Here is a 24,821-nt window from a genome sequence, read left to right on the forward strand (position 1 = left end):
ATAAAAAAAAGAGAAAGGAAGCTAACCCTGATGCAGACCAAAACCGTTTTCCAGTTTGTCATTCCGCACTTCAAAGACTACATGATGAAATCCCCCAAGGTATTATAAGAGCTCTGGCATAGCAGCCATCCTCAACCCTGCCCTCGCCTAATGCTCATAAACGGAATCTGGAAACATGTCCCTTTACTATTTCGAAAGTCTTGGCAGCTTCGGATTTTTTAAGAACCATTTAGCGTTGCAAGGGAAGGGGTGCTTTCCTATTGGAGGAGATATGAGGAATTTGTGATTCATTATGTGAAGAAGGGATTCCTGTCCACCTCACCATAAAAATACTACACACGCAGCATGCATATCACGGTTTCTGCCGGAGTTAAGCAAACCCGGAGGCCTACCAGACCTTAATTGACTCCCCATAGGTCCAAAGCAGTTGGGATTAAAAGAAAAAAAAAAAGTTTTAGGACATTTTAATGTGTCACACAAGTAACAGACCAATTGTAAAGAATAAGTCAGTGCGAGGGTGTATCGTTGGTGAGAGTGCAGTCCATAGAGACAGTGTGTGTGTATGAGATTAGCAGTAACACAACAGCTGTGACTGCTGCAGTGTCGGGTATGAACAACAAAGCAGACCAGCACCGGTGTCTCTCACTGAGGTATTTTTGTCGCTAGCATGGAAGGGGATAGAGCTATAGCTCTGGTGGGGAAGGAGCTGTGTACTAAATGGAAGGTCACGGTTTTAACCTTTTTTCAGTAAGATTCTTTAGCAAGGTGACAAACACCTAGTTCCTTCTGATGAGCATATGGGTATGTATAACACTCTACATTATAACAACTATGAACTAGTAACATTATAAAATGTATTAAGTGCTGTCAGGGTTCAGTGTTCATCTAAATTGCTTTCAAAGAACAATGATCCAGTTTTTGTCAGGTGTTTAAGACAAATTTTCTTGAGCATTTCCAATGTTAAATTGTAGTAATTCAATCACAGCAGTCATTTTTATAAAAGTATTTCAACTAAATAGGTCCTACAGCCGTTGATCTAAATGTTCATATGTGACCTAATACTACTGAATTGATTTTACTTTATTTGCTGCACTGACTGACCACTGTAACAGATGGATAATAGATACCATTAAAACAATCTCTATAACGAGGCTTTTTAATTTTAAAATCTTCCGGGAGAAAATGAAATAATATAGGTTTGTCTGGCTTTGAGAATATTTGAAAAATGCAGTGATATTCAATAAAAAAATTAAAAAAAAAACAGCAAGTCTAAATGCCTTAATCTCTTATATTAACTAATTAGCATTCTAATTACCACCAAGATCATTGCTGAATTCGCATTGCGGACTGTCTGGCTTCTCTCAGTGATAAAATCTGAAACCTTATCTGGATTAAATTAACTTGAACAACAAATCTGGGTTTACAAAGAATGGTACATAAGTCACAATGCTGCTTTTCCCCTTTCTTTTTATCAGTTAGTAAAATAAAAATCAACTAACACAAACAAGTGAATGATTCTTTGGCAAGTTGGCTGATACCCAAAAAAGACAAATACTCACCTTCAGCTACAGACCAAATATCCTTACAACTTTCATCTCAAAATAACAAGTATAGGACCAACAAGCAGATGATTGAAATTAGTCAAATCCTAAATAATCTAATTAGACAAAAGTGGTTGTTCATATTAGATCATTCATCCTCTTCCATTCTTCAATTATTCCATTTAACAACCATATTCCTAGGAAATAGTTTGAACACCATCATTACATACAAAATGCTTCAGAGTGAGCATCACCTCTTATTTGCCCTTGAAAATTTTGGATTCAGAGAGTCGTTCAACAAGGTCTAGCATGATAAACAATTCACTTTCTGCATCTGTTATTAGGACAATCTTTCTTCACAGTCTTTACCTTCAGGAGAAAAGACAAGGGTGTCCACTCTTTCAAATACTATTTGCACTGTTTACCAATGACATTTGCGGCATCCATTTCATTCATCAACAAAGCAAGATTATAGATTTTGAAACTGCATACTTCTGAAACAAAGTAATTTTATATGCAGACAACATACTTCCGTATCTGACAAAGCCAAAAGAACAAGTTTCATATATTTTCTCTACTTTCTCAAAGCTTTTTATGCTACGAACCGCTCAACAACAACCAGTCCCACTGTGTAGGAAATACTGTGAAGGTCCCTTGTAGAACCACCTTTAATAGCAACAAGAAGTTGTAACCCTGCTATTTTTTAATTTCTTAAATAGACACTCTAATATTTATACACCAGTGTCTCTTGTAAAAGCCACAACTGCAGACTGGAAATGGTAGAGGTCAATGCAGGGACGAAGAAGATTTCCTTGGAGAAAGTGAAATAACATTTACACTTACTCCTTGGATTTAATGTCTGACTCCCCTATGTAGAAATCCTGTACTACCGTTCTACTCTTTCTGACATACTATCCTATTAATCCTTTGACCCAACCACATCCCTTAACCTCACCATCCCTTTGGGCCAACCTTCAAGCCCCCTTTGTTACATCATCAATGAAACTGAGCCTGTGCTGTTTTTTTTTTTTTTTTTTACGCAGAGTCCATCAGAAAATGTGCTCAGGCGTGAGTGAGAGACTGTGTGTGTGTGAGAGAGAGAGAGAAAGAGAGGGAGAGAGAGGGAGATACAGAAAGAGAAAGGAGCTCTGTCTGCCCCAGTCCCACTCAGCAGACTTGTGATAAGGTTTATCTCCAGTACCTAACTACTTTCCCAGTAGCTCTCTCCAGCTCCCACTGAGTGGACCAGGGAGCTCTGAGTATCACACAGCCAGCTGTGGGTTGAGCTCCCTTCAGGGACTTGCTTGTGTTGTTCATGCTATGCTGCTTAGAACTTTATTTTCTGTGGGAAATGAATTTGGACCCTTTGGCCACATCTCTTTTAATCTAGGATTTCTTTCTTTTTTTTCTTTTCTTTAACTCCTATTCTTCATCCTTTCTACTCACAGTAAGTCAAAGTGCCAAGAGAAGCGGGAGAAAGAGATGCTGTGGAGCTTTGGCACAGAAAGGTGTATGTGTGTCCCGGAGGCAGCAGTTGAGGCAAAGATGGAGACACAGAGAGGGGGAAGACGGACGACTACTGAGTTAAGCCCCTAATCACAGTCTGCTCTGCATGAAGGACTTAAAGTCACTCCATTTAATGGTACCTTCTCTTTAGTCAAAAATGGCAGAGTAATACTACTGCTAACTTCTTCTGCTTCCTGATACCTGGATCCTTATTCTTCACATGGCCATTCTTTGGTGCGTACACACACACACACACACAAAACAGTTTTGTGGTTTTGTCACTGCTGATGCTTCCAGCAGAAGATAACACAAAGCATAAATTGCAGCAACAATTGGAGCAAAATTCACTTTGAAAGGCAGTGTCTGGACAACACTGGTTTTAACAAGAAAACTATGAGTAATTATTCAGATGAAGACAAGACATATTTAATTAACAAAGTCAGGAAACAAATATACTGAGACAGAAACCTTTGAAATGTGTGATAAATCAGACAGGGAATTGCAATCATAGTAATAATCTTCATCAGCAAAGCCTTCCTAATTTGAGGGGAAATTGTGTATTGCTGTGGGCATTGTAACACGATATACGATAATGTAATTATATCATGCTTCATGTATTTCAATATGCATGATACTGCGTGATCCTCGCAAGAACAGCCAACAAAAAAAAACATTGAAAGAATTACTGTTTTACCTCTCCAGAGGACCACAGGATTGCTGAACATCAGCAACTTGTAAAAACATGAACATTCAATTTGACCACTTATAAACTGAACTTTGTGTTAAATTCTTGTGACCAACTTGTCTGCTCTTTCTTTTGCTGGGTTGCTCAGGTGTTTCATTTGTTTTTATGAAGACTGGAGAATAAGAGCAGAACCTTAGAGACTACAGGGTTCCTCTGGCTCAAAATGCATTAATTGGCTTGGCTCCATTTGGAGGCAGCTGTAACATACTTTTGTGCAATCATTTCCAAGCTATACTTACTGAATCCAAATACCAAACCCCTCTTCACTAGCCGGCAAGGCTAGTGGTGTTTGGGTTGCAGCATAGGTAATCTAATGTTTGAATATTGATTTATGCTTAGGTGTCCCAGAGCCATTAAGATAATTGCATGATCACTTTATAACATCCTCCCCAGTGGCTGAAGTAATTTAGCCCCACCCCAACACCACCACCACCACCTGCATTGCTCAGTAAGACCCATAGCCATATTATAGTGTTAGGAAATGGGGTTCAAATATCATCTTTCAGCCTGTGAAAATTGATTTCATACCATTTCCACTGACTTCTGAAACCCCTTAGTCTACGTCTCACCTGCACTGACCATTTGATCTATTGGAGCCTTCTAGGTCTTAAGAGCCTGTAATGATTGAAATTCCTCAGCATCTTAGGGATACTCTCATTTCAAATTGTAATTCCAATAATCTAGGCATTTTTAGGTGAGATCATCCCAAAATGGTGTGCTTTTATTGCACCCGATGAGAGGTGATTGTATTAAATGGGCCTATGATCTCTTCCAACAAAATTTTATTAAAGTAACAATTCTGCGACAACTATGGGCTAATGGCTGCTTAAGATAAGCTGGCATCGGTGAAACCCAAATTCCTTTGACAGATTGATCCAGAGGGAGGCTCTGTCCTTGCCTGTGAAGAGACACCACCGGTCTTTGCAGCTTAAGGAGAATTGGAAAATCCAGGAAGATGCAATGGAGAAAAAACTAAAACTGACAACCACAATGGGGTGACTACCAAAAAAAGTTCACCCATTGCTTGGGCTTGAATGCATCATAAGGTATTGTCAGTATAAGGATACTATTTGCAGGGTTGCTGTGCACCCACATGATCACACAGGAGTAAAGTCAGCATCTATATAGCTATATGTCAAATCACGAGTCACTATACTTCTATATATTCAATTCAGCATGAATTTTTTGTTTTTGTAAACTAACAGTCAACATGATTTTTTAATTGAGGTTGCAATGGAAAGCGGGATAATGAAAGCCCAGATGTTGACAAACATAACATTAAAGCATTGTACCTTATCATTGCATTAAAAACATCTTTACGCATTAGCCATTTGGCAGTAGATACCTTACCTTTCTCTCTGATGATTTTGTGGCAAAAACGGGCATGTGACAGGCGAGCAGCGGACACCACAATGGGGTCATCGTCTTTCCTTCATTCTCTCCAAATAACCAGCCTGGTGAATTTTCCTCCCCTGTAAAAAAAAAAAAGAAATAAAGGTTGTTTTTTTTTTCATTCCTCTGAGGTCATACAAACTTGATATTATTGAGGAAATTATTTTTGCAGTGACAGCTTTAATATGGATTTTAATAATGATTGTGTTATTGAGCTCTGATATTACAATGTAGGCAGAGCGATAGGACTTTGGAATGGGTCAGACTGTTCTTGAAAACTGCTTCATCTTGCTTGGTTTTCTCTTCAGTGCCCCTAAGTCACTTCACTACAGAGTTGTTTACAATTTGAGGATGAGCTAAAGTATGTTTTTAAGAATAAAAATCAATTCTGTACATTCCGAGCCTGAAAAGGACAAACTCCTGCTATTCCTGCTCTTAATTTGAATTAGTCAGGTTGTTGTGACAGAAGTGATGTTGAACACATTCAGTGTTGCAGGTTTGTATGACCATGGGCAGAGTGGAGTGAGAGTATTGCTCCATGAGTGAGAAGTGAAAATTGCCTTTGCCTCGCTGGTTGCAGATTTCAGTACTAGCCATTTTCCATTTTAATCCAGCTAACTTGTACAATTTTGTGAGTCTTTCAATGACCCCATATTTCTTGGACAAAACATGTTAAACTGTTAAAAGAGGGGTTTTAATGAGAGCCAAAGGTTGAATGATAGCTTTCAGGAAAAAAAAAACTTTTTGGGTTAAATGTACAAAATCATCGGTATTACATTCTTGCAGGGTGCTTGGTTTCTAACCCCAGTACAGATGTGCATTTGGTGAACTTTGGAATAGTAAGAAAAGTGAGTTGTGTTGAGAGGAAAAAAGAATAAAATACACTTATAAAAATACTGTAGTTAGAAAATGAACAGATGACTCTGTAGCTTTAATTTTTCAGCCCACCAAAATGGAAGTGACATCATGGCACTGGTCAAAGGTCAAGACATGTTTCATAATTTCTGTCACTTTCTACTCTCATTTCTGGAATTAAAAGTCATCTAATATCGGCTATGTATCATTTTCAATCAAAAAATAATACTCCGATCATCTGAATAGGTAGCAATAGACAGCCATGCACTTCAAACGAACCAAGATCATAAGTCTGGCCTATTTTGCATTTTTCACATGCTCACTTTTTGAGACAATGTAACAATGATGTAATAGTGAGCCTACTTGTCTCCCTGCAGTAAAACATCGGTTGCATCTATCCCTATTGAATGCACAGATCAAAACCCCTTGTGGGTTGACCTTGGTGAGGTCAGCAATCTACATTATGCACAATCTTGTATTTCATATAGTTGAAATGTGTTCCTCGTCTATTAAACATTTCCTGCTGACATGACTGAAGTAAGATCAATGTGCTGGATGGATAACTATCCATGAGAGTGCTACAGCCAAGATACAGAGAAATGGGAGGTCAAATATTAAAAGTGCAGAAATATGCACTGATTGCTGGAAGGGGCATCGAGTCTAGTGATTTCCCCTGAGTAATCATCAACTTTCCTCAGCTAATTATTAGATTAGCACAAATGATCCCCATTTTAATATGCTGATTTCTTGAACTGCATTATTGGGCCAGTACAAATTAACTGTGTTACCGGTAGAAGAGGTAGATGGTTCACATAAATGCCACAGTAAAAAAGTATTACACACACATGCACACACACAGGGACACAAAATTAAAGCGGTTGCAAGAGATGCAAATTGGCTGCAACCTCCAGTCACTGCTGAGTTGTAATGATGAATTCATGGTAAAAACTAAATTGAAGACAGATCGGGACTTACAGGTTTCACAAAAAACAATATTGGCAGTTTGCCTTTACATCAGGGGTGGGCAAACTTTTTGGCTCTGGGGCCGCATTGACTTCTAAAATTTCACAGATATGACACATATAAAAAAATGAAAAAAAAACGCATTTGTTAACTTTACAAATCAGACTCGTCTGACATGTGTCTGACATTTGCTTTGAAAATAAAATCAGCTTGGTTTTGAAGGCTCTTACGTTTGCTTGCATTTCATGCACAAATCGTTTTTTCACTTGTGGCTTCACGTCCAGCTCATTCATGTGTCAGTATATCCAGAGTAAAGGCTAAATTACAAAGACAATCAGTGTCATTCAGCTCAGGAAAATTCTCAAGTAGTTCCCAAAATGAAATAACCTCCCGTTTGAGGTCCCACATTCATTGATCTAATCATTCGAATCATTCACATCAAGTATGAATTCTGTACCAATCTTTGACAGACCGGATTAAAAAGACCAATGGGCCGTATGTGGCCCACAGGCCGTGGTTTGCCCACCCCAGCTAACATGATGAGCAGTTAAAAACAGCTCTGCGATGGCTTTGCAGTAGTTTTTCCAACAAGGGCAGCAGTGCTGCTCAACTAGGCAGAAATACTGGTTATGATGTTGTGCACCATCAAAGTTCAACACCAAGTTGACCTTGGTGTTGCTGATGACATTTCAAAGTGCAACCGATCATCTAACAACTGAACATGAGTGGGAGAAAGCAAAGACACTGAAACCAAAAAAAAAGTTAATAAAAAGACATGGCAGAATACTGGGGTTGACTAATATGGGACTGGGTGGAGATCGGCAGTTCAATATCAAAGACCTTATTTAGAATTAAAAGAAAGTAACAAAACAAAGGGTACTACCTGGTACTAACTAAAATATCAAACTGAATATTAGCACTTAGCAGCATGCAGCTTACTATGCAATGGGCATTATTTCATACAAAATCTAGTGTGTTTTAATACCCATCTCTTTGCATAACCTTTAGATCAAATATCAGAAATCCATTTCCCCATAATATGTTTCAGCTTGTAGCTTGCAGCTTATTCATTGACAACTGGAAGTAAAAGCAATGCCTCATTTGCTGAATGTTCAATTTTTAAAGGCTGAATTTCCATTGACCGTTCACACCTCTTACAAGGTCAAAAGCTACGGTGTCTTATGTGTTAGACTCCTGACCATTCCAAATCTAAAACAAGCATTCATGAATTCAGTCTCGAGACAACCTCAGGTAACCCAAGGGTTGTGGGGGAGCATTATGCCTGTCCCAGTTGAAAATGGGTGAGCAGCGGGGTTTCGCATGGACCATCCATAAGTCAATTAAAAGGTCACATCGACACATTCACACCTATGAACGCATTCAGTTATTTCAGATATTTCTCTGCTATTTTTGGATTCTGGGAGGAACCAGATATTTCAGGGAGAACCCATGCAGCACATGGTAAACCCGGTGTGGGTTTCCTCTGGGCTCCTCCCCACAGTCAAAAAACATGCAATCGGTTAATTGAAATACATTAGAAAAATTGTCCAGATGTGTGTATGGTTGTCTGTCTCTATATGTGGCCCACAACACTGACAACAGGATAAGCGGTAGATAATGGATGAATAGTTCTTCATTTTAATCTTTAATAATGTGTTTGATGTCATTTACATCATCTTTGGGTGGGGGTGGGGGCAAATGGGCAGAATGTTACATAGTATGATTACTAAGTGAGAATCCCGTATCAAGCTTGAATCTCTGGAACACAGGCAATTTTTCAGAATATGACATGTATTTTGTTGGGCAGTCATCAAGTACAGGAAATAACCAAGAGGTGCATGTTTTTCTGTAATTACCATTTCTTGAAATAAACGTGTAGGCTCTTTTCCTTAAGGCCCCTGAATGTGAAACAGTGCCAGACCGCATTTGATAACCCAGTACAATGACGAATAAAGCCTTTTTCGATAAACAGAATTTTTGATGTGTTTTATTCCATGCATTTATGCTACATTCCAACTGATATGAAACCTTAGAAATTACTGCTCTTAAAATTACCATCATATTGACTTTTCCATTAATAGAACTTGCAAACGAGCAGGAAAAAACTTCCATGTCAGCTTTGAACGGGTAATTACAGAGAAGGGGTACGAGCCACACTACTCGCTGTGGTCTCCAATAAATACTAATTAATGTCAAACACTGGAAGTGTGCTTCCACAGGCAACAGACTACTGCAGTGTCACTAATACCAGCAGTCCCATACAATAACAATCAAACACACAAGTTACATTACAGAAAATAAAATGAATAGATACTATTTTATGTTAGTCGTCGTTTTTGAATGTGGATTCGATGTAATAATATATATATATATATATATATATATATATAAAACACTTTGGTGTAAAGATATACTTGCGGACAAAGTCAGTGATATCACACACACACACACACACACACACACACACACACACACACACACACACACACACACACACACACACACACACACACACACTTGCTCATACACAAGGGATTACTAGTCATTTCTATTTAAACAGGATGATGTAATGCAATGAAATGCAGTAACAATTATTAAATTCAGATGCTCAGACACATCTGCCTTGCTTTCTTCTCGGTACAGGAAATACTGGTGTTGGGGATTATATAATCAAGACACTCATATGGGTCATCATGAGTTTATGTGCTGACTAATGAAGAAAAATGTTTAATTATTGCTTAATTAATAACATCTTATCGTATGATGGTTCATTGTGTAATATTTGAGTTTCAATATCATTTGCATTTGGATTTCACACAAATAAAAGACCTTAGTAGAAACATAATTTGAAGAAACACAAAGAAAAGAGTACTGCAATTAAAGCACTATGGAGATGTTTTGTTTGATATTTTTCCCCAAAAGTATGCTTGGGAGAACAGGGTTTAATTGTAACTTTCAGATAACAAGAAGATACTTTTTTTTGGGTGATGTGACATTGTGAAAAATTTGAAAGAAATGAAAAATGCATACATTTTTATCATCATTTTGCTGTCATTCAGTGACTTGATAAAATTTGGAAAAGTTTTGGGTACTGACGGTTCTTGGTGAAGTAGTGTGTAAAATAATGCTATTATAATAATACTACTAATTAGAGTAAGAGTATGTTAAATGTTCACCGGATCATTTGCGGGCAGGCCTTGCCCACACTGAAGTGCATTGCGGTCATCCAGTGGCAAAAACCGAGGCAAAACCACTGAGGACATTAATCTGCTTATTTGGCCATGATGGCACGCATACTCAACCCACTCCTCTTATCCTTTGCTACTTGCCTTGAGCGTTCTTCTTCGTCACACATACTTTAGCCTGGCTTTGTTGTTCACACAGTGTGTCTCTCACTGACGCACATGTGTGTAGCTCTGATTTTGTCTTCTTACATCCCTGAGGCCATTGCTGTTAAAAGTCTAAACAGCTAATTAGAAGTAAAAGACAATGAACTAAACGGTCGGTGCAGTCTGAGGGGGCCGAGATATATTTGTTTTTGTTTAAATGTGTAATCTCTGCTCTGAGATCATCACTGAAATCTGGTGTGGTAAAGGTCATGAAGAACCTTGGAGTGTTTTTTGCACATCACAGAAGTTTCTTGGGATTTTCCTGCTGATTTAGGTGGAGATTGATTCCTCATCTGCACACACTGCAATGAGTACATACAACACTAGACTCACTGACTCGCTCCTTCACAGCAGGGGGACAGAGATGCAAAGAACATACGGTGAACCCTCCTCCACATCTTGTTGTATATATTTTGTATAAGAGCGGCATCAAAAACATCAGGCTGAGCATACAGTGGCTGCAGTGAAGCGCAGCATTCCCAGCTTCTCCTGGTTGCTCACACCTTTATCTGCAACACGGCAGGCGTACTGATGAGGATGCTGGCACAGGTGCAGTATGCAGCCTCTTCCCTTCTGCTGTGCAGACACCGTTGTCGTTCTATGCTAAATCTTGCAAGTGATCCATAGCGGTCATACGGACGAAAACCTAACACTTGAAGAATTTATGGAGGACTGAGTGTTATTATACCTCTTTCAGCATCAATTAATGAAATCAAACAACTTTGTTTGGTGGTCACTTGTAAACAAAAACTCAAACCAACTACAGCTGAAATATCCTCAAGGTAATGCCATTAGAATAAAAACAACGACAATTACTATGATAATGATTGACTATTGCACATCTGTCACCACAGACCTGTCGTCACAAGACTAAAATACCACTTTGTAACAAAAAGTCACAATTAATATTGTTTCATTTAGCAGCCCTTTTTTTCTTTTAAATTTCAAAGTGATGTGTGGCTTAGAAAGCTGAAGAGGCTGTTGTAAGGAGGAACAGAATTAGCAAACGCTTTAAAGCAAAGTTTTGAGTTAAAAAGGGCATAGAAACCATGAAACATTATGCGGAGGCACATAGGATCATTTGAGGCAGCTTTATGTGTGGGTGATTGTGAAGAAGACAGGTCCTTAACTTTTTCTCATTTATCTACAATACTATATTTAATATACACAGCAGGACAATGCAGTTTGGATGGGGTTCGGAAGCTGCTTCTACCACCGTAACCAGAAGAGAAGCATCTGGTGAGTGACTTGGAGCCCTGTTCTGGTGGAGGTGCCAGGGTTTGGCAGAGCGTAGTGAGTGGAGGGAATTGGGGCTTGAATTGACGCTCAGTGTGAGCATCAAAGATTTCATTATGATGCAGGCAGCAATATAACGCCGGTTGAGATATATGCGCAGGAGGGTGAGCTGCAGCAGTTGGCTGCTACAGCAGACATTTCACTGTCTTCTAGAACATCTGTAGAGATTTGAATGTCCTGCAGCAAGATGTGCCAGTAAGGAGCTACATTGGTCAAGGCTTGATAGGTGGGGTCTAATCTAACTAATGATGTACAGGGCAAAGAGACACAACACAAAAATCAATGCCATTTGAATATTTAAGGCTGGCTGCTCATCAATCTTGAGTCTCAGGACTTTAGAAGGAATTGGGTGGATCCAAGCTTCACCATGATCTAAGGTTGTCTTAAGTATCTGTGTCAAATAATGTCACACACCCTGTGACAATAAACCACTAAAGATAAGCAATAGACTTCTTTGTCTAACTTCAAACTGGATAAGATTTATTACTTGTAGATTTATTAACGGACAAGGTGAAACTAACAAATCTATGGCTTCGACTTCAGGAATTTAAAGAAGACTATTCAAAGGCCAGTAGCAACACCAAGAGGATAACAAGAGCTTTAATTCTTCCCTTGAAAAAGCAGGCATATGTATGCAGGACAGAAAAATACGAGGAGGGGGGAGAAATACACATATGAGTTTTAGTGTTGGTAGTCTGAGATCTTTAACTAGAAGGCATGATCTACTCAGGTATATATTAGCTAAACTATTGTTAAAATGACTGAGAGCATGTTCAATACGAGCATGTTTTGTGCATATCTGGGCTTCATAACAAGGATACCTAGTTTTTCAGTCTCATCCAAATATAACAAATGATTAAAAAGAGACATTTTCTTTGAGGGATAATTATTCCTGCTTTTGATTTGCAATAATAAAGAGGGACAGGAATAGTACAGTTGAAGAGAGAGGAATTCATGCCATCTCCATCCCTCCCTATTATCATTATCAGAACAAAGTAGGAAAATTAATATCTCAAAGAATTTTCTTTTCTTGGAAATATTATGATTTCTGCTTTATTTTGATGGGGATAATGGAGAGAGATGGGTGTGACCTGGAAGGAGACTGGACAGTCTGTGCTATTATTGTCCATCTTCAGCATCGCTGCCAAAAAAATAAACAAGAAATAAAATTGTTTCAACATCTTTCTACACATTGTATTCCTGCTTTCTTTTGATGGAGGATAAAAGAAAGACAAGGGTGGACTTGAACTAAGGATCATCCTTCATTCCAGCATCATACCGCGCTAAAAAGATATATTTGTGCGCATGAAAACAAAAAATGGCACAAATCCATAATGTCAAAATACTGTTTTGCAAAGATAATAACCATAAATTTGCTTGACAAAAACATAGTCCTTGTGAGTTTAAGTATGTTCTACGTAGCATGGCTGGAAGCCTCAGGTTATTCAATTTCTTTAAAAGCTTGTTAATTTATTATAGCTTTTTTAAAACTTTATTGATACTGACAACAACATTCGACTCACAACTACATGTGCCAATAACAGCTGCTCAGTGAAGAACTATTCTACTTGATCATTAACTAAATTCCAAAACATCAATTGAAAAGTTCACCCCAAAACAGCCATTATGAACTAAAACGCTGCTAAGATGAGGTCAGTTTAGATGTTTTAGTTAATTGAACACTCAAAGTGTTTTACATATAAACATCTCAATCTGCCCGCTCACTTTCCTACCTTACATTCAAATGACATCAACCGCAACTGACAAAAAAATTAATAAAATATTATGAATAAAATGTCTTTATGCTACCAATCAAGTATGATACAATTCTCCAAAAGCCAATAAATGTAGGGCTGATTTGAAAAAATTACTATTACATTATATTCCAGCAGAAATATCCATGGCGTAGCTTAGATCTGGGCCACAAGCACCCTTTATAGATCTTACATAGGCTTGATGAATGATTTTTTACCAGATTTGCCAGCTTGAGTGCCAAAGCAACACAAGATAAGAAGAAGTCGTCACCATGTGTGTGAACAAGTAACAACTCAGCAAGTGGGTATTTTCCTTATCGACATGCCGTAAATGTTTTCTTTAAGCTAACCTGACATTCAAGGTTTTAATTACTAACAGAACCAAATATTAATTAAGCAGTGTCAAATTGTTTTACATCAAGACATAAAGACTGGCTTTGGTTTGATTTGAATCAAATTTCTTAAGTTGTAAGAAATTTTGCAATTCAATATTCTACATCCATTTGGCAGACAGAACAACAGATATTAAAGTTTGCTTTTTCACTCATACCATCCAGTTTTCATTAGTCGCAACACCTGGATTAACATTCCCGTTTGTCCTAATATCCATTGAAAAGCTCTCACTAAAATCTCAAACTTGACATTTACTCACATTCATCCGACACGGCACTTATACCTCGTCAAGTCCAAGCCCTTGTTGTCAATTATCTGTGACATTTAATTTATGCTTATAAGGTGCTTTGTGTTATTGTTAATAGGAGACTAAAACTCATAGTACAAAAGAAAGCCGTTTTAATCCACATTGATCACATAAATTAAAAGGCTTGTGATCACACAGCCCCTCGGGACCCTGTCAAATCAGTAACGTAAAAACAAACAGTGGACAAGAGGACAGGGTGAAGGATTTAATTGAATTCTCATTTGAAAGTAGATCAGCACCAAGCTGGTCAGGATGACAATTACATGTTAATTGTATTACACCCACACTTTGCCTTCCCATTTAACCAAATGTAATTACAATAAGGGAGTTGTTGATTTAATTTCACGGATGGCGTACTGTCACTGAGGCTTCCTCGTCGCTGCACACAAAATCGGGCCTGCCCTGTGCTCGGGAGAGACCTATAGTTGAATCAGCATTTCAAAGGCACCGAACCGTGGGCTTGTTAAGTTTCAAATGGGTGCTGCGCTCCGGAAGGTCCCTGAATGGTGGACACCACAAATAGCTAATGTTCTCATGGATGATTTAGTGAGTGATTAGACATCACAGAACACATTTTCCCCGACACATCCTCATATCAGTGTTTATCCTGTTACTTTCATTTAGAGGAATCACAGTGATGTCCCACTGCTGTGTTTGGGCAACTTGTTCCGCCTTGTCAAACATTAGATGCTTGGTCAGTGTGGGTCTTTGTGTCAAATTGCGATGCTCAGACTTCATTTTAGGATGTGAGGTGTAATTCCTATGTATACATAAGTGAACATAAGGCAGGAACATGTAGGGGCAGATTGAGCAATCAAATGGCATTTCATGTAAATACTCCATGTGGAGAAAAAAAAGAAGTCCAAGTCAAGCAAATAGTGATTTTTGTGTCAGCATAAGAATTTTCTTTTTGAAAAGTAAGACTCTTCTGTAGGATCAGCAATGTATTCACATTTGATGAATTGGTTTAACTGTAATGTATTTCATTAGTAAAGTGATACATAATTAATCCATAAATACATTGCCTTCAGGCCAATGTGCTTATGGTTCATTTTTCACTAAATCAACTCTTTGTTGAAACTATGGGAAAATGTTGAGGGGAAATTATGGCTGTTAATCACTTTTAAAAGTTTGTCAATACATTACAAAAGAATTCATGCAATTACTGATAAATATAAATATAACATTGTGTGAAACATCACACCAGAATTATTTGAGAATCAGCAGGAATTGATTGAAGGGATTGAAAGATTGCAAACAGGACGAGATAAAATTACCGAAGACAAATTATGTGTTTGATAATAATATAAAAACAGGTTTATTTTACACTGTCCTTGAAACACCAAAATATAAGTGGGTATTAATGATGACTAGCCATAAAAATACCATGTATACACTATGTGCACGCTGATTAGGTAAGTGATTATTTTGACCATGTCATCATTTTATCCATAATTTCCAACACCGAGCGGTATACATTTGCTCATTGGATTTAATGCATATCCGGTGATGTGTATTTGTGTAACAAGGGACTGTATGGCCTAAAGAGATCAACACCCTTTATCGAGGTGTGCATAATTATTAAGCAGATTCTTCTCAAGACAAATGGTACAAAATATAGATTTAACTGTCTCTGAAGAGTCAAAAAATGTAAAAAGTCTTTCAGAGGACTGCAACACTCTTGAAATATCTAAGATATTGTGGCGTGATCACGGACCCATCAAACATTTTGTTGCAAATAGTCAGCAGGGTCGCAAGAAACGTGTCGATGAGAGAAGACGCAAATTAACCGCCAAAAGAATCAAATATGAACCTCCCAGGAACCCATTATCTTCCAGTGTTGCGTATTACATAACTGCAACTTACCTGGAGTGTCAAGAAGTACGAGGTGTTCGGTTCTCAGAGACATGGCTAAGGTAAGAAAGGCTGAAACCTGACCACCTCTGAATAAGACACAAGTTGAAATGTCAAGAATGGGCCAAGAAATATCTGAAGATAGATCTTTTAAAGGTTTTGTGGACTGATGAGAGGAGAGTGACTCTTGACGGACCAGATGGATGGGCCGTGGTTGGATCAGTAACGGACACAGAGCTCCACTTCGACTCAGACCGCAGCAAGGTGGAGGTGGGGTACCGGTTTGGCCAGGTATTATCAAAGATGAGCTAGTTGGACCTTTTTCAGGTTGAAAATGGACTCCAAATCAACTCTCACACCGACTGCCAATTTTTAGACCCTTTCTTCAAGCAGTGGTACAGGAAAAAAATCAGCATCTTTCAAAAAGACTTTGACTTTCATGCAAGACAACACTCCATCACATGCATCAAAGTACTCCACTGCGTGGCTGACCTCTAACAGCCTAAAAGATGGAAAACTGATGCCATGGCCCCCTTCTTCACCTGATGTAAACCCTATTGAGAACTTCTAAGCAGGACATTTACAGTGAAGGTAAACAGTACACCTCTCTGAACAGTGTCTGGGGGGCTGTGGTTGATTCCAACCAGATCAAGAAACTGACTGACTCTGTGAATGAAAGGCTTGTGACTATTATCCAAAAGAAGGGCACCTCTATTGGTCACTGAGGTGTTTTTTTGTTGTTTTTTTTATTTTGGAAATTCTTATTTGCAATTTTTGAGTTTGTCTATCATTCTCACATTAACAGGTGAAAATAAACAAGTGAGTTGAGAGAATCTTTGTTTTTCATTTGGCTGTATAATTATTCTGAAGACTAAAAGTTGCCTAATAATGGTTGTACAATGACAAAATGAATCCTCAAAAATACAACTCGCCTATTGTTGCACGCAATGTATGTCAACAACTTTTATTGAAATTTCAAAGATGGCAGTTGTGATTTCTGAATCTGTGATTTCTGATTTTTTGAATCTGTTCGTACTTCAGCTACAGCATCTGGGGTAGTCAGGCCATCAGAAAATGAAGTTTGGGACAAGTTCACAGCAAACAGTATTTGTCACTTGGTGGGTGCATTTGGTAAAGTTCTTTGGCCTTGACTCAGAAAGGTGAAGACTGTGACTAACAGTGAAGACTACCCAACAGTGATGCTCACCAGGAGGCCTGGGATTCATTAATTGCATGGTGTGCCACTGCATCTTTCATGCCTCTCCGAGTGGCCCTACTGTTTCTGAAGGGTCTTCGTAAAATAGCCTGAAACATTACCTAATTAATGGGCTTTCTCACAGCAGAATTAATTGCTTCCTACCAAGCGGCTCCAGCCCTTTCAGACAGGGTTGAGGCTGCATTCTTAAATGGCCCTCACATGAAGAACAAGAGGCCGTCAAATCACGAGAGATTGCCGCTGTGACATAAGTAGAGGAATGAATTGAGGGGAAAGCAAAGGGGATGGCGAGGGTGTGCACAGGAGCAGTTGTTTATGCGCGTGTGTGTTGGAGGGAGAACGGGTGAAAGGACGATTGAGATAAGCAATCAGTCCCACTGCAGGGAACAGAGGGCAGGCGGGGGGCTGTTGCCTGTGGTTACATTGCTAAGTGCAGCAGGCCCTTGCTTTTTCACTTGCACATGGATCAATAGATGAGAGGAGGGTGGCTTGGCAGTTTTGGCTCACACTCTGACACACCCCCTAATCCACTGTGTGACACGTGCCATGCCAATGTATACACATAGGAGACGGGGACAGGGTGTGTATGCCAAATGCGCCCGCCTGCTTGGGCTTTAAGAGAGAAGATGAGGGCTTTACTTTCATTAGCCCCAAGATTCACCAGGCTTGGTTACTATGGTGACTGTGGCATCTGTTAAAATAACCAAAGCTCAACCTTTTAGGAGATGTTTTTGTTTTGTGCTGCTTTAGTGCAAATGGCTGTAAATCCTTTGATAATACTTTTAATACCAATAAAAATCAGGAGATTCTCCTCCTTAACAAGTCATTCAACCCATTATTGCTGGCAGGATTTTTCTGTAGCTCTAAAATTAATCTGTCAAACAGCAAAGATTATCTCCCAATCTCACTGTGCTCAAACATGGGAAATGTTTATGATGAGTAAACATTACCACGGATTTAATTAACAGATCCCACACTTACATTGATCCATGGGAAATATCAATTGCACTGGTGTATTTAATTAGTCTATATCTTTGCCCTTTGTGTCACTGGGGTTGATAGAGCACCATGCTCTGCAAATTAATCTTCATCAACTAAGGACTTGAAACAAAAGCATGGTTGGAATAAAGAGCCTGAGAAACTCTCCACCTACTTAGTATTCCTGTCCTAATCTTTCACGTATTATGTTATTACACATAGTTACTGTACAGTGGCACTGGCAGATAGAGCTAATCTTAACCTTAAGTCAGGACAATCCCATAACTTATACTGACTGCTTTAAATTAACAGCGTAGCAGAGTAAACTGCAGCACTACAGCCATCTTAGCGATGTGTTCTGTAATCAACTGGTCTCTGACCCTGTTAATCTGATATAAAGCTCCACATAGATTTATTTAAATTTGTAAAGAGAAGTGCCATGGACAAAATTCAGGGTTTCTCTTTTCAGATAATGTTGACACCAATTGTACTCAGTAATGGAGACTGTTATTGGTATGTGTTGATAGGATTAGTGCAATCACTGTCGAATAAAGTGGTTGCTTGCTCTATAAAAGTCCACCTCTCTGGTCCGTTGTAGCTCAGCAAATCAATAACAAAGGGTCTATTTGTCATGTACCTTAGGACTGCACCCACAGTCAGTGCTTAAAGTGGGAAAAGGAGTCCTAGTGCCTCACTTCTTCACGTAATGGGAAGTATATGGGCCGGTAAATGTCTAATGTAAATAAATGAGGGCAAGCATTAAGGCTGATGTTCTTGAAACGTCATCTCTCAAAGGCACATCGGGCCAAGCTACAAATTTCTAAAAGCACGGTCAACATCATTAAAGGGCCCTTATTAAAGGGCTCAGGGCTAAAAGAGAATATGAGTCTTACGGTGACAATGCACCTCCCATGAGCTCTTCAAACAGCAGGTTTGCACCATTGAATATCAGAGAGCTCCGAAGAGTTTTATTATCATTTTACCTCTCAATATGGTTTACATTTGTTATTTCACATTAAATGTTGGCTCCTATTCATTGCCTTGTTTATTAGTTATCGAGGCCACTCAGCTTTGCTACAGTTTTTTATATTTGTTTATTAATTGTTTTTTTTTTTTTTATCCTGTGCTAGATGAAGGCAGGCAGAACAGAAGGGGTCGGGAAAAAACAACATTGTTGATCCTGTTTCCCTGCACTGGATTTGTGTTTAGAGATTTAACAACTTTGTAATAATTAGCCCTGAGTATTAAAACAGGCCTGCATCAATCATTCATAGACCATCTTAGTTCAGACCTGACTTTATCCGTATACATGAGGTGTCTGAATGATTAGATATAGAAATACGACAATAGAATATAGGAGTGCAACTGCATTTCATGTTTTGTCTCTCAATTTGTGCCTTTTCTGAAACTTTGTAAAAGTGTGTTTCCTTACGTTGTGCAATCTTGGCCAAGTGCAGCCTGTTGACCCATGAGACCTTGCTGAGAGGGTTGGGTGTGTTGAAGACCACCATGAAGCTGACAGGACGTCCAGACCTGGTAGGAGAAAACAAACAGGCACAAAACAAAGGTTGAGGTGAAAATTTGGTTGTATGTCCTTTTAGAATAAGAGATTTGAGCACTGCTACTGTCTGACTCGTTTGATCAATGTCACAGAAAGACTGATTTTGATATTAGGTGGCCTGGAATGGCATTTTGTTGTCTGTTAATTTTTCTGAATCAATGAAAATAATTAAGCTGGTAAATGTGATTCAAAATAACTATATTTGATTGAAACTGTGCACACTAATGGCAATTCTTTAATAAGCTGAGCATATTCAACTGAGCATTGAACTGGACCAGTGTCAAGTTTTGTGTTGCTTATCCTAATTATCTGTTCTACTGATACGCCTGCTTTATTTTCCCAAGTGGGAAATACACTTTTAAAAAGCCTGAAGATATATAAATAAATAAATTAAGAGGCTGTTCAACACGTGGCTGTGTCGTCCTTTATGCGTCACCCATGACCAAAAATGCACTAAAAGCTGATATCCTGGCAGACTGTTAAGAATACTGTGCCAGGAATACGGATGTTTTTTTTTAAATAGTTAAAATGTCATTAATCTCTTGTCAGAGAGTATCGGTAATGGTGAGACATACTAGATATCCCCAGAAAACTGACACATTCTACTCCCTTGAAGAAAAAATTAAAAATGCAACCTTACAGCTGGGAAATACTGATAACAGGCGGCTACACAACCCAAAACCCAAATGATACAGACTCAACAACAATTCACACTGATTTCCTGAAAAAATAAATAAATAACAACAACAGCTCAACTATATTTTAGGCCCTGCAATTGACCAGTCCAGGGTGTACCCCCACCTTTTGCCCAATGACAGCTGCGATAGGCTCCAGCATAACCCACAATCATGAAAGCAGGATAAGTGGCAGACAATGGATGGATGGAACTATATTTTACCTGACACTCAAACAGAAAAACCACTGCTGCGTATTATAATGTCATCTATGCATTTCTGTCAGAAATCCTACCCTTAGTAAAAGTTTTCATATCGTATGGTTTATGTGTGATAATTGCTTCGCTGTAGAGAACAGATTTTTTTTTTTATATTTTCATTTACATTGTGAGCCTCTTTACTCACTGTGTTGATTTTTGAGTTGCTATTTTGCATTTGCTATTTTACTGGTCAGGACATTTACCGGTAGTTTAAATTACAAACGTCTTTGATTTTGTCACAAATGCATTTGTCTAATGTATCATCTGTAGTTTTCTTGCGGCTCGTGTTTTTTATTCTATTAGTCCCTGTTTTACTTTGATATGGTTCTCTATCTCATCTTAAAACATTTTACATCATACCTTTCGTTCCTTTTATTCTGCCATGTGATCACCAGCATTTCATCGGTAACTCGGTGCCTGTCAGCTTACTTCTGTTCCTACTGTCTCCTCACCCAATCAACTCCCTGCTTGCCCTCAAGTTTTGCACCTTTTCCTTGTTTTACTCGCATTCTCTGCTTTCTCCCTGTTTTGGTCAGGTCTTCTGTTTTCCTTTGTCTCCTGAGATGTTTGCCTGTCTTGTCAGTTTTCACTCAGTTAGTTTAGTCAGTTCACCCTGCTTCATTTTTTTTGTCTTTTTCGTTTTCACAATGAATAAGTCATTCAGGTTCCTTCCAGCCTGCCAATTCCTTCTTTTTACAGGTTTGCTAACCTCCATCGCACATGACAGATAAAGTATTGAGCTGTTCAATCCATGTGTTGAATACAGTATCTGTTCTGTCCTGTTCGCCTCTTGAACAAACCAAGCAAACATCTATTAAAACAATTCAGAATGAATTGATAGTTTGCTGACAGCTGTTTATTTGTTTCTATAGTAATTTATCCTTCATTGATCCCCGTGGGGATATTCATTCTCTACAATTAACCCATCATGGATGACCCATGAGCAGTAGGCTACCATTGACAAGCGACAGGGGAGCAGTCGGGTTTTAGTGTCTTGCTCAACAACACTTCAACACATTAGGAGGAGCCGGGAATCGAACCAGTAATGGTCGGTTCCAAAGACGATTGCTCTACCTCCACTGTTGGGTAATAAAGATCTTACAATATGGTAATTAAGAAAATCAAGATTGACCTCTTAAATATTTTTGACATTGGAATTTTAAATCAAAATGCAGCTGTGCTCTGTCTTGTGCGTTCAAGATGAGCAGAGGGAATATTTGGTAGTTTTGTGGCCTGAATCGTCAAGGAACCTTTGCCAACATGGAAACAGGGTGGGATGAGAAAGAATACATTTTCCATTGGCATGTTAAAGGCTCTGACAAGCGTTGCCAATCATATTTGCTACTTTCATCTCCTTTAAACACAGAGCATTTTCCCTATGTGGTGCTGTGACAGTTTGGGAATCCTGTGAAATGTTTTCCCTCAGAAGAGGCTTCCTGATGCACAAGACATAAAACTTTCAAATGAGAACACACTTCTTCAATATGCTTCAAAGAAAGACGGCACTAAATTCACTTTTTTGAAGAAAGTGATCCTGCATTTTGAATAATATATTAGAATCTTACATATATACAATAGCAGGCTGCAGCGAGAGGCAGAGACAGTAACCCTCTAAATTAAGCCAAAACTCTGCATGTGTGTTAGGAGTACGAATACTTGAACACAGCCCTGGCTTCGCTAATCGGTCTAGCAGCCAATCGCTACTAATTCTGTGGCTCTGTTCCTCCGTTCCATATTTGCCAAGAAGAAACAGAAATACAAAATGATATTAACGGAGTCTAAATCACATAGAGGAAATTATCCTGCCAACGGTGGAAGTAAATATCTCACTATTCTAAATCGCATTCTGATAACTTTGATTCTATGTTGTTGGCATGGAATCATAACAGATGTCTTCATGTCACCTCCTCTTCTTTGAGGTATTTGGGTTATTAGATGTTTTTCTATGAGCTGAGGTCATACTGGAGCTGCCATGCTGCACCCAAGCCACCTTCTTAGGTCACATTCACAGGCAAATGTTTTAAACTACATCTTACCAGTCAGTCTATGATTCACTGTGTTTTCCAGAATTAACACTATACCTTGTCCCATAGAGTATAGAGACTTCAAATAAATGCCATGTTGTTAGGAAAAATATGAAGTGTATCAGCTACCCGTGATTATTTGAAATGCGCTTACTATGAAAAAAAAACTTCCAAAGACATATCTGTGATTAAGGAACATCTATATCCGTTAGTTTAGCTGATAATGTACACAATGCAAATTTGAGTACCACTTGTTTTTGGTAATCTAATTTTGTTATTTATCAAAGTCCATAGATGTTGATTTATTGAAAACTCATTAGAAAATCACCACATACAGCTGAAGGAAAAACAAATTCAATACAGGAAGCCACAAATCATGTTCTGTGTATTTCTATTCACACTTTTCCCTGTATGCATCCCTTTGATGCAGACTTTAAAGATTCCCAATTTCACATACTCACCTTAAGATGTGCATGCAGTGGGCTTTCCATGCGACTTGACAGAGAGGCGCAATAAACACACAATTACAAAAGAAAGCGTATCAATAGATAACTCCCCCCCAAAGATGGCTTAACAGGGAATCATAAGAGGAGGCAGTTTTGCAAAAATCTGTTTTCTGTCTATTAGGCAGAAGGGAGTGAGTGGAGATAAGCAAATATTTGTAAAAAGTTGATTATAAATGTGCCTTCCCTCAGAGACGCATCTAAGATCATGAAACCTAGCAGGTTAAACTTTCAGATGAGCAGCAAGAGGTAGAACACACATTTGTCCTTGCAAGTGTTGTCACAATGAGGAACCCTAATAAATTGCTGGCTAAGTGACTTCAAAATACTTCAGGAAAAAAAAAGTCAGTTCCCCAATGTGTGAACAGGGGCTCTTTTATCTAAGAACCAAACATCAGAGTAGAAAAATGATAAAAAAATACACTGACCGTTACCGTTGAGGATCATACATCAATCAGGGTTCCAAATCACAATGGTACAGGAGAGAGAATGAAAAGGCAAAGGCTTTTTTTCATAAATATATTTGTAGATGTACCATAAAAAAACTTAAAGCACAAAAACATAGTCGGAGAAAAAGAAAACGCAGGAGAAAATAAATATTCAATTTCATGGGACTTTAAGTTTGATACACAAGGTGCTCTGTCAGAACTGCTGGTTTTATGCTTGTGGTTTAAAAATGGTCCAGTTCAGCAAGCTGAGATTTTAGGATCTGGGCTATCATGTAAACATCAAGGGCCAGTTTTGAGGATTACGCTGTCCGGTCACACTGAATTGTACTTCTGACTCAAAATTCAAACTAACTGCATGGAGCTAGTACCAGCTTTTTTAAACTGATTCTACCGCATCATATGTGCATGTCAGTTTGCTTTGTCTACAGACAAAGCAGAAAGAGTACAAAGTAAAGAGTAATGGTGTGTGTGAATAGCTGACATAGAAGGACAGAAGTACTTAGGAAGATTGTGTCAGTATCTTGTCAGTATTCCCTCAGCAGTAGATTATAAAGACCAAATGGATTCATGTTACATGAGCATTTTTTCATCCTTGGTCAAAATGACTCCACTTATGGAAGGTAGAAATCTGATGGCAGTACAGTTTGAAATCTCCATCTAACTATGAAATAATATCTTAACACTAACTTGACATTCGATGCTGTTACAAGTTACTAGTCTTATTTGTAAAATACATTTCGATCTCAATTGCACTTTCTGTCTGGAAAGGCAAGAGGCAAGAATATTTAACAAATTTTGTCCACAAAACTGATTTTTTTTTTTTTTTCATTTTTCCCTTGTAGCAGACTGCCATTTGAATTTTTTGTTGTTAAATTGTCAGCCGGCAGAATTTTGGTGCCGTTGTTATCGTTCCAACCTCACAGCAGGAAAGTCCCTGGTCTGATTCTGACAGGGAGGCCTTTCTGTGTGTAGTTTATATGTTTTCCTCTGGGTTCATCATGTTCCTCCCACAACCCCCACAACATGCAGTAGGTTCTTTGTAGACCCTAAATTAGCCAGATGTGACAATGAGAGGATTGTGGCCATGTGATCAATTGTTGACCAGAACAGGGTCACTTGGAACAGGTCCACAAAGAAAATCTGTCTTGGTACAAATTATAA

General features: G+C 38.6%; 1 protein-coding gene across 7 annotated transcripts in view; it reads right to left on the reverse strand.

The window, feature by feature from the left end:
* Positions 1-24,821, reverse strand: part of arhgef10la (Rho guanine nucleotide exchange factor (GEF) 10-like a) — a 154,621-nt gene that overhangs the window by 54,191 nt on the left and 75,609 nt on the right. For all 7 annotated transcript variants that reach the window (XM_086149999.1, XM_086149994.1, XM_086149998.1 and 4 more), the window contains 2 exons: positions 19,622-19,722; positions 5,143-5,264 (listed from right to left, as the gene is read on the reverse strand). In XM_086149999.1, coding sequence (XP_086006125.1) covers positions 5,143-5,264; positions 19,622-19,722 — 223 coding nt within the window. The remainder of the gene's footprint in view (positions 1-5,142; positions 5,265-19,621; positions 19,723-24,821) is intronic.

This window comes from Fistularia commersonii, chromosome 7, assembly GCF_037954325.1.
Source record: "Fistularia commersonii isolate RoL2024-O1a breed Wild chromosome 7, RoL_Fcom_v1.0, whole genome shotgun sequence".
Taxonomy (NCBI): domain Eukaryota; kingdom Metazoa; phylum Chordata; class Actinopteri; order Syngnathiformes; family Fistulariidae; genus Fistularia; species Fistularia commersonii.